The sequence below is a fragment of the Benincasa hispida genome, chromosome 12 (genome assembly GCF_009727055.1).
Source record: "Benincasa hispida cultivar B227 chromosome 12, ASM972705v1, whole genome shotgun sequence".
NCBI lineage: Eukaryota > Viridiplantae > Streptophyta > Magnoliopsida > Cucurbitales > Cucurbitaceae > Benincasa > Benincasa hispida.
Window position 1 is genome coordinate 16,960,790 of NC_052360.1, and position 11,834 is coordinate 16,972,623.

General features: G+C 33.7%; 1 protein-coding gene across 1 annotated transcript; it reads right to left on the reverse strand.

Annotated features, from left to right (window-relative positions):
* Positions 1 to 3,899: 3,899 nt before the first annotated feature.
* LOC120067862 (deSI-like protein At4g17486) lies at positions 3,900 to 7,969 on the reverse strand. The gene is made up of 5 exons (XM_039019469.1): positions 7,595 to 7,969; positions 7,245 to 7,480; positions 5,434 to 5,721; positions 4,586 to 4,666; positions 3,900 to 4,299 (listed from the first exon to the last, which is right to left on the reverse strand). The coding sequence occupies exons 2-5, from the start codon at positions 7,396 to 7,398 to the stop codon at positions 4,154 to 4,156; spliced, it is 669 nt and encodes a 222-aa protein (XP_038875397.1). The 5' UTR covers positions 7,399 to 7,480; positions 7,595 to 7,969; the 3' UTR covers positions 3,900 to 4,153.
* Between the last annotated feature and the right edge of the window lie 3,865 nt (positions 7,970 to 11,834).

The following is an 11,834-nucleotide window of genomic DNA, read 5'->3' on the forward strand; positions in this document are numbered from 1 at the left end:
TTATAATTAACTATATAATATAATGTATCAATATACATTATGCATTATATTAATCACATTAATATAAATTATACCTTTATTTCCTTTAAATAATTTGTACAATTCAAATTACAAAAACATTTATTCCTTGTTTCAACCCTTTGTGAGCTAGCAAGGGGACTTAATGGACCTACATATTAGAAGCTCCAATGATACGAGGTTAATTAATTAAATTCTTTAATTAAATTAATCAACATTCATTAACCGCAGATCACTCCACTAAAGACCCACAACTGCACTCTTCACACTGTAGATATATTTATGTGTTCATGGATATAACCAAACAATAGTAAGTCGATCCTTCATGAATTGCTCGTAACTACAGTTGGTTTAAATTATCGTTTTACCTTTGTAGTTACATCTAACTCCTTAAGTACCACCGATCCTTGTAATGAATAAACAGTCCATAGTTCAATTATAAACTAATCCTTCTAGGGCCAGTTAGAGGGTGGTGTTTCATTGTTGAAGATCTGAAATCAGCTATTAAGGGAGCAATTCATCTACTTACCCTAAATACAAGAATGAGTGAATTTCGTCTGGTGTAGTTGTGTTTCCAACTCCTTACTTGAACAAATTTCCAAAATGGTAGGCATATTAAGTCGACAAATCTGGCAACTTTCACCTATACAAATCAAAGTATTTCCCTCAAACAAGAGTCAACAACTCACCCAGGATTAAGGTCAAGTCACCTTTGGTCATCCTATTGAAATGTAAGTCTCTTCGAGTAACGGTGTTATAAAAAAAGACTAACCATTTCACAATCCGGTCTTATACAAACTCTTTGTATAGAGTACCTCCACTCACATGTCTCCACATGAATGATCAGGATAAGATCATTTGTAACACTTTACAACTATTGTAACAATTATGAAGCGGGTCGTATCCGTAGTGTCACCAGAATAAGATACCCAACCTTATCCATATACTACAGACCATTTAGGTTATCACTTAAACATGATCCACTTGTATGTCAACCACATATATGTTTAAGTTACATAAAATAACCATGGATCTTTCTTTAATGGATTACTGCATATATAAAATAATCAATCATTATTTCAAATATCACATAACTATGAGGCTTCAGGGTATACATCCCAATATACAGATGGCACCCTTTGACTCTTATTCAACAATTTTCTACATTCACGTTTTGTATGGCCATGTTTATGACAGCAATAGCAAACAACATCTCCTGAATTTGATCGTTGGTTATTTGGATAACCTTTGGAGCTATTTGATCCAATCTCCTCATTACATCTATAGTCATTTATGCGTCCAATCAAAGCACTGCTAAAATCAGATGATATAACTACTTATGGCTTCTCTGTTTGAAGTATTCGAGTATAAACTTCTTCAAAGGATGAGATGTTTGAGCTTGGAAATTCTTGATCTTTAGTCATTTCATATTTAGGTACAACACCAACTAAGAAACTCGTGATAAACAACTTTTCATGTTGAGCCATTAGAACTTTTGGATCAATGCTAGTTGGCATCAAGGCATTGAATTCCACACATGTATTTTTGACCTCCATAAAGTAACTTGTAAGGGATTTTTCTCCTTGGTAAGATTGATATAGAGTCTTACAAACATCAAACACTATTAATGTTCTCATTCCCAGAATAAAGAAAATTCAAATATTCCAGTAGTTCCTTGACTGATTCACAGTGATTTACTAACTCAACGATTTCACGGTCAATAGAATTCTTGATTTGTAAAAGCATTCTTGAATCGTCCTGCCACCACATATTTTTAGTAGCATTAGTTGGTGGCTCTTCCATGATATGATCATCCATCTCAATGCTCCTAATAAAGTGGTAGACACTTTATCTCCATGAATAATAATTTGATCCATTCAACTTATATTCAGTTACTTTTGACACCATAGGAATCATTTCAAACATGATTACTGGTTTCTTGTCAGTTATTACCTAAAAAAAACTGGACAAAAATAGAGATCAAAATCTAAAGGAAAGCTGTGTTGCAAACCCTAATTACCGAAGAGATTTTTTTCTTCAATGAACCACAAACAGTGAGTATATAACCCAAACAAACATACCACCAAAGAGAGGAAGCAACCCCAATGACACCCACAAAAGACAAGCAGAAACCGGCAACAAATGCAGCTACATGTGTTGGCACGTGAATCAAATGACAAAGGATTGTAGCGGCGCATGAGCTTCATGTACTTGTCAAATGGACACTGAACTTTGAGATTATGTAGATCGGCGGTTGGGCTCATCATGGGACTAGGCGGTATCAAAAAATAGGGAAGAAAAAAATGACCCTTGGCAACAGTGGAGGCTGACGATGGCGAACAAACCGAGGACGACGATGATGAGAAAAAGTATAAACTCACCTCTCCATAAAACCCTAGATGTAACACAAAAGAGTTCTTAAATCTCAAACTCTAAAGTTCACAAAACCCTAATTTTCCAGAGTGCTCTGATACCATGTAAAATTCTTAGGTGTGAGAGAATTATAATTATTTATTCCATTGATCACTAAGGAAATATATATATACAAGCGTACAAGAGAGACCAAAGAAGAAAAGCGTAGAAAAGACCATAAAAAATAATAAAGATATTTACAATAATAAAATATCCCTAATATTAAAATTATAGCAACTGTAAACTTAGTTATAGTATAGTAAATTTTAAGTGGTAAATCTCACTTTTACTTACCCATATATTTGTAGTGTTGATGTTGTCATCCACTTTGGCATCAGCCTCAAAATGAGTTTTTAAATATTTAGTAAAATTTTATTTGTTTTAAAAAAATTAAACTTATATACACTCCTCCAACCACGTATTGATTTTCTTACTTTGTAATTTTCTTGGAGTGCTTTGAAAAAATAAACAAAGTTTTGAAAACTTAAAAAAATTGATTTTTGTTTTTGTTTTCAAAATTTTATTAAGAATACAAATGTTTAATTAGGAAATATGAAAACTATATGATAAAGACATTGTAAGAAAATAAGCACAGTTTTTAAAAACAAAAATTTAAAAATCAAATGATTATATATAAAGGGCTTAAAAAGATATCATCTCTTTTTAGAGGTGAAGTGATTGGCAATGACCGAAATATGAATTTCAAAATGTTGAGGTCTTGGTTTTATGTGAATGTAGATTGAAATAGAGGGAAAAAAAAAATGTCGATTATGATGGATATTTTTGGGAGAAAAATTATTGCTTATTTTCTATATTTCGTGGATTTTTCAATGATATAATGAAAATGTCAATTCACCCTTTATATTGTTGTCAAATCGGCCACATTTATTCAAGTTAAAACGTAATAAATTAATGATAATGTGAAAAGTGAGTCTCATTTGATTACATTTAGTGTTTTACTTTGTTTTGCATCTATATTGACACATGGGACCCTCTTCCAAATCTATAAATAAAAAACACAAACCGATCAATGAGTAAGGCATGTTCAATCTAATTACGTATGAAAATTACGTCATAACATCATAACATTAACGTTACTGTTACCATTATTGTTATTGTTTCAAAGCAAAAATAGAAATTTTTAATATTTTTGCTATTACCATTACTGTTACCGTTATGATTTTACCCTCAAAAGGTAAAGATAAATGTAACAATACCAATAAATGTAACGAAGTTCATAATTCTAAGAAAATTTGATAAAAAAACAATCAAATTACATTTGCGATTGTGGTTCAATATGATTGATCCATCAATAAAATTCCATTATGATTATACCAATTTTCATTACGAATTGATAAACATGACCTTAGTAGTATCATACTAATAACGATGTTAGCCACTATGTCACAAGTCGTCCCGTGACAGTAATGTGTGATTAAAAGTTCATGTAATAAGAGTAGCGTACAAACTTGGTGCTGAAATCTGCAGATATTTTACATATATGATAACAGTTTCAATAACTTTGGTGCTATATTTTTTCACCTTAACATTTTCCAAATGATACTCACAGCATAGATCTCTAAGCTATTATCATCATATCACTTAAAATGTTAGGATCTCAAGTATTTTGGCCTGATCAAATGATACATTCAATACTACATTTCACAAATACAAACAATAAATTGATTTAAGGCAAAGAAGTTGAAACCAAAGAACATATGAATTAAACAGGTTCTCTAGCTAGCTTCACTGATTTCTCTTTTAAAAATGCTACATCGCCATTGGGACTCATCAGTAAATGATGATCTGACTCCTCTTCGCTCCTAGCTGATGTAGAAGATGCAAGAGATTCCGACCCATCGTCGTCATCTGCATTATGTCATGTCAGATCACAGGGAATAAGACGACAAGAACAAATGTAAACCTTAAGAGAAATACAGAGCATGCTTAATGTTTGTGTAATCCCATTTCCATCACCAATATGTTCATTTCACATGTAAATTCAAGTAAAACTACGGTGAGTTAATCTCAAACAAACAGATGCTTTGTCATGATAGATAGTTTCCTTAAGTCATTGAAACGCCAAAAGGAAATCACTCCTAAAGTGAAGAATGCATAAATATTCACACCCATTAGAAAATGTTGAGAAACACACCAGAATATGCTGGATGATCTGGAAGGTGTCTCACTGCTGAAATCTGAATGCTTTCTGGAAGAAGACAATTGCAGAATGAACCTGAAGCTCCAAACAACAGTATGATCAGGTGAAAGAACTATTCAAGCATAAAGAACCCTCAGCAAAATTCAAAAAGAATATATAGTAGTTGGTGCTCTGCAAAACGCCTTTCTACACAAGAAGCTAATGGATCACAAATACTTCTAGAGGAATTGACGTTAGTGTTAAAATCAGATCGCGTAAAAGAACTATTTTCCCTGTTCATCAGTAATATATGCGAGTACAAATCAAAGTGATTACGTATCTATTAGTCTATATGTGTAGTCAGGTAGCCGACAATATCAATCTAAGATGGAAACCAAATAAAAGAGAATCCTAAAATCGCACAGGGTTGAGCCATATACCGAACAAAACTAGAAATTATTCATTTTAAACACATATTTTTTTACGTGTTTTATCGAAGTTTACACCATAAAAAATGCCATTTTATATTGAATCTTCATACATTTCTTATTCAACCCAAAATTTTAAACATTTCTAGAGAGGTAACAGTATGGTACATGTTAATTAAATGGACCAAAGTAGAGCAGTGAAAGATGTAAAGATCAGAAATGAAAGTTTAGTGAAAACTTTAAAGACATACATTTAAACCTAGATTTACAGTATGAGGTGGCTTAAGAAAATATAGAACTTGGTTATAATATGATATCTAGGAGAAACATGTTGAGGAGATTTTGAAGGTACTGCAATACACACTGTTATCCAACTAACAACTTAAGCCTTGTAGCGCGACGCAAAATTGAATGCTGTGGAAGGCGATTTCTTACCTAATCGGGCAAGTCTATTCACCCATCCAGGAATGGGCTTCCCAGTTAGTCGCATGCTAACTTCTTCTGTAAAATGGTTGCAATTTTTGGCAATCAAATGATATGTGTCACCGTGGTACTCTGAAGAAAGGTGCTCCATGAATGATCGAAATTCTGCACGAGACAAATCAGTGCTTCCCAATAACACTGACCTTCTGAAAATAAATCCAGGGCAACTTTTTGGCTCTACCTCGAAAACCCCACTTGTAGGATATTCATGTGCTCCAAAGCCATACTCCATACCATGAACTGAGTATCAAATCAAGTAAGAACAATTTTATGCCAGGATAAAATGCATACATTGACAATTATGTTACTATGAAGCTGCTGGTGATCATGACCTAAACGTGACCAAAGGATTTTGTCCCCCACATACACAAAGCCTGTCAAATCTTTTCGGTAGAAATATCATGAACTAATCATTTATCCTATTGAACGGAAAGATAACATCAGCTTACTGGTTTGTCTACAGTCAATCATGATAGGAACAACTCATACAGGTTCTCCATTTTTTTCTCCCCTTAAAAAAACTATCTTCTAATTATTATACAATGAACAAAACTCGAGGAATGTGTAGTTACTCAAATGGCTTCTAGTTGTACTCATTATGTCACGACTGACTGAATTTACACAATTCTTTGACCATATATTGTACACCTCTCTGTTTTGGTGTGAACTTACCCAGTTTTTTTGTGATTACAATCTTACATCCCTTATTGCATAAATGGATAGCATCATGTAATCTCTTTGGCATGTTTGCCCTTTTGTAATTTCACAATAACAATGAAATTATGATTGGAAGTTTCTCATAAAAAAACTGACTGACACAATGAGCAAGCATGAAATGATCAATTGAATATAAACATCAATATAAGGAACAATTCACTAGCATGAACACATCCTCAACAGAAACATGGCAAAATCTGTTACACAAGAAGCTTAAGAAGAATTGATTTCCTACAGAACCACTGTCAAACAATGGTATTCTCACTTACATTTGTGAAAGTCCCATGGAATATCTCATCCTCAACTTTCATATTCCTAATTAACTTAACAAACACTTTCCTCTGTCCATTCATTAACATATGTCAAGCAAAAGCTCAGATCTGTTTGGTAACATTTTGTTTTTTGTTTTTGTTTTTGAAAATAAAGCCTATGGCACAACTACCACCTCCAAATTTCTTTCTTTATTATCTACTTTTCACTGACGGTTTGAGAAACCAGAACAAATTTTGAGAACTAAAAAAAGTAGCTTTCAAAAAGTTGTTTTTGTTTTTGGAATTTGGCTAAGAATTCAATAATTGTAGTTAAGAAAGTTGCAAATCATTATAAAAAATTAGATGAAATAGACTTAATTTTCAAAAACAAAAACAAAAATCAAATGATTACCAAACGGAGTCTCAATATTTCTCACAGATAAGTGCCAATACCCCATGAAGGTTCAATAGATCAGACTCTGAATGCTCCTATATCCCATCAGTCAAGTCAGAAAAACATAGATACAGGTACTAGTTCCTACCTCAAATAATGGGTGAGCTCAAAGATATGCCCCTAATAAATCTCCAAGTTCAACTAATTCCAGCCTCCCCCACAATCCAACGCAACTAAGATATACCAGTTACTTATCCACGCTTCATATATTTATCTCAAGATAACCAGTTTGCCTCCATTGCAAACAGAACTTCCCAGTAAATAATAATAATAATAATAATGAATCTACAATGAAGAACACAACAATGGTTCTATTGTAAAGAACTAAATAATTGACATACCCTCAATACCCGAATGAAAAATTCCGAGCCCAAACCAATAGAGATAGTTATTTATAGGAGTAAGATCATAGACATTAAGGTATAGCAAAGCACTGCCGCCCTGATCCTTGTCCTCGGTAAAATCCGGGCTAGATCTCACCGGAAACAGACGCATTGTGTCTAATTGCCAGCCCGGTTTGAAAAATAACGCCGAAGATTACAGACTAATCATCTTCGCAAAAGACCCTTCAAGAAATCTGAAAATTCAGAAGAGAAGTAGCTGCAGAATTAGTAGGTTTCTATAAACGATAATCACAAAAACCAAAAACCTGAGAACTGGGGCGAATTATTAAGTTGGAGGAAAGAAAAACCTTGAGCGTCAGTTTGGCTGCTGAGAAAATTGAGATAAAGAACGGAAAGATCCCAATCTTCGTAAGAAAAAACCTGAATAGACGAAGCTGCAAATCCAGAATTTGCACAAACAAAGAGGGATTTTGAAAATTGAACTAACATTCAAAGGGTAAACCCTAGAAACATCGAAATGGGACGAATTGAACAGGAATTTAGGAGAATTGGTCGAATCCGAGAGACAATGAGGATGAGCTGAAAGAGATCGGAGAAAGTATTTTAGCGATCCCGATCCCTTCAACTTTATGAGAGAAATGGAAATTAAAATCAAAAGGAAGAATTGAAAAGGCTCAACGAAATATGGGATTTCAAGATCATAATCAATCAATTATGGGGAAAAAAGATGGGAAAATTTCATCAAATAACATTCAATAGCTGATCTTTTCCACATGTGAAATATCAGATATACCCTTACTTTTTAAAATCAAAGAAGCATCTATTTTTTAGTGTCTTTTCCCTTTCCATTCAAATACTACCCTTAGTTTTTTCTTTACGTCTCCCTTCGTCGTCGACGTCGTTCACTGCTCGTCGGTCATATCTACACATTTTCGCCTTCATTTCAACTATGTCTCTATTGTTCTAGTCATCTAAAAGAAAATTTTAATAATCTATCGTAGAGATTCATATACTAGGTCGCATAGATTTATATAAATCTTGTTGGATTTGGAATGACAATGTCTTAAGGACTTCTGTTGCTTATTCGAGGATTCATCACGTGGCCTCTTACCTTCTCAAGGTTAGTTTGAACCGGCCTACGTGGTTCTGGCTCTAAGGCACGTTGCTCGTTTACAGGCTGATCTACATGGGGTTCATGCCCTTCATGCCCCTAAAAGACTCGCGGGTATCGATGGAGTGTTCAACCCCTCGATCATTCTTTCTCCATCAACATGGACCACATCAAGTCCTTCCAGCCAGTCTTCCTTGTACCTTATATTATCTGCAATTGTACAAGTCTTGACACAACAATAGTTTGTACATAAATAAATGAGTAAATCAGAATGCATGAAACTATGATAGATTACTTACTAAGAGATCGATTATTTAGTTTTTTTTTCTTTTTTTTTTTGCTGAAAAGTATTATTGCTCAATGATTTATAAGATGGAGCATGCAAACAAGTCCATCTAAGAATTCTAGGAATTGCACCTTGCTGACTTTGGTGGCTATGAACTTACTTGATGTGGATAAAATTTCGTAAGCCCAAACCTACAATATGGGAGCTTTGTTACATATGCATAACACACAGATTGTATATTAAATTGAATCAGAAACAAAAGTACATACCTGGAATGCAAGTGTGAATCCTTTTATACAGTAATATGAGACATAGTTAGCATTTTCTGCTTTCTTTGAATCATATGCCTCCTTATTCTTGTGCATGATAGTCTTTATGTTATTCATGAAGGATCCATTGAAGGTCCTTGAGTGGAAGTATGAGATTGGACCAAATACCCAAAATTTACAAAACATAAATTTCAATTCAAGAACATACAAATTATGTATTTAAAAGAAAAATTAGAGCATGCTTTAAAACAGAAAGTAAAAGGGATTAAGAAATCTTACTCTTGAAGAACTCTTCTTCACGAGATTCCTTCTCCAAAAATTGTCACGAACAATCTCGAACCCTCTAACTGTCAATGAGGACACCACCACAAAAGTTTCCTCTGTATTCACTAGTGAGAATCCAGAAGTTTTACAGGCTCTAACTATTTTGGAAGAGAGTATTGAGAGGAAGAGATGATATTCAGCAATTCTCACATAACTTTTCTGTGTCTCTCTCTCGTGAAAACCACACTAAGAAGAAGAACAACAACTTCTCTTTTTCTTCCCACTACTACGTTTTCAGAGAGAAAAAATGGGGAGGGAGTTACAACTCCCTCCCAAAATGATTTTTAAAATAAATTGAATTAAATTAATTATTTTCATAAATCAATTCAATATATATTTATATGATAACTACCTTATCATATAATATGTATATTAAACTATATGTTATATCAAATATAATACCTAACCTATAAATTCTATATTGTATCAAATACAATATAACCTGTAGTTTTTATTTTCTCACCAATGATATTTAATATAAATCTAATTTATATTAAATTTAATTATATGAATCAAATTCATATAGTTAATATTTGAATCATATTCAAATATTTATTTCCTCTCAAATAAACTTTATATTATAATGTATCAAATACATTATAGTAATTATATCATATATAATTAGATTAAATTAATTATATGACATATAACTAATTCCCTCAATTAATTTGAATAATTCAGATTAATCCAAAAATTGATTTTCATTCATTCTCGTTGATCTACAGAGAGGACCTCATGGACCTGTAGTTGAAGCTTCGAGTACATGAATAATTAATTAAACTTCTTTAAATAAATTATTCACCATCCATTAACTGTCGGACACTCTACTAAAGACCGACAACTGCACTCTTCGCACTACATATATATTTATGTGGCTATTGGATATAACCAATCAACAATATGATGACCCTTCACAAATTGCTCGTAAGTACAGCTAGGCCAAAATTACCGATTTACCCCTATAGTTACATCTAACTCCTTAAGTACCATTGATCCCTCTAATGAACAATAAATCATATTCCAACTATGACCAAACCCCTCTAGGGCCATGAGAGCGTGTGGTGTCACATTGTTCAAGCCCCAAAATCAGTCCTTAAGGGAACAATTTATCTACTTGCCTCAACATTAGGGAAGGAGTGAATTTGTTCTTATGTAGTTGTGTTCCCAGCTCCCCAATTAGACGAATCCAAAAAATGATAGACTTGTTGAGTCGATGATCTGGTACTCTAACCCATATAAATCAAAGGATCGCCTTCAAGGCAGGAGTTCACAACTCACTTAAGATTCAGGTCATGTTACCTATGGTCATCTTGGTGAAATGAAAGTATCTATTATGAACAACCTTATATAATGAGACTAAATATTTCGTGGTCTGGTCTTATACAAACTCCTTTGTATAGAATATCTCCGCTCACATGTCTCCATATGAATGATCAGGATCAGATCATTTGTAGCAATTTACAACAATTATAACATTTACGAAGTGGGCCATACTCGTAGTGCCACCAGGATAAGATATCCAACCTTATCCATCTATAACAAACCATTTAGGTTATCACTTAAACATGATCCACCTGTATGTCTCTACATACATGTTTAAGCTACAAAGATAACCTTGGATGTTAGTTTATTGATTTGTGATTAATGCAACTAATTTTTGAAATAAAACATCACATTTTTTATTACATAAATAAAATATTTGTACATTACAATTACAAACCATAGGACCCTACGAGATTTAGGGTATCGACCCCAACAATCTTCCATTTGACCTAAAGCTACTGGGGTGTACAATGTAAAATTCATATCAATACATAGTACACAAACAAGAAACTAGTGCATAACACGCCTAGTACAAATCTCCCACTTCTCTTAGCCTAACATGGCCTGTCCCATGGACTCATACTTTGCAGGTAACCCTTAAACACCTTAGTCGTGAGAGACTTTGTAAATGGATCAGCAACGTTGTGCTTTGAAGCTATCTGCGTGACCATCACATCTTCTTGATGCACAATCTCTTGGATGAAATGATACTTCTGCTCTATATGCTTCCCACATTTGTGACTCAGAGGCTCTCAGGAATTAGCCATAATACTACTATTATCACAATAAAGTGTGATAGACTTTGACATATCTGGAACAACTTACAAATCAGTAAGAAATTTCTTGAGCCAAACAGCTTCCTTAGCAGCTTCATAAGCTGCTACATATTCAACCTCCATGGTGGAGTCAGCAATGCACTCTTGCTTGGTGCTTCTCCAGACTAATGCTTCTTTGTCGAGAGTGAACACTGATCTTGATGTGGATTTCCTAGAATTCTTATCAGTCTGAATGTCAAAGTTCATGTATCATGTAAGCATCAGATCCTTAGAACCATACACGAGCATGTAGTCCATTGTTCTACGTAGATACTTGAGGATATTCTAAACGGCGGTCCAGTGATCATATCCTGGATTAGACTGATATCTACTGACTATTCCCACTGTATAGTAGATGTTAGGTCTAGTACATAACATCGCATACATCAAGCTGCCAACAATCGATGCATAGGGGATCCATCTCATTTCCTCAACCTCTTTAGGTGTCTTAAGACATTG

Bases quoted from the DNA above. Each gene is read 5' to 3' on its own strand.
- LOC120067862 (XM_039019469.1), bottom strand. From the start codon at position 7,398: ATGCGTCTGTTTCCGGTGAGATCTAGCCCGGATTTTACCGAGGACAAG. The intron at 5,722-7,244 runs GTATGTCAATTA...TTTGATACTCAG, and splicing joins TTTTCATTCGGGTATTGAGG to TTCATGGTATGGAGTATGGC. The intron at 4,300-4,585 runs GTGTGTTTCTCA...GACATAATGCAG, and splicing joins AGATCATCCAGCATATTCTG to ATGACGACGATGGGTCGGAA.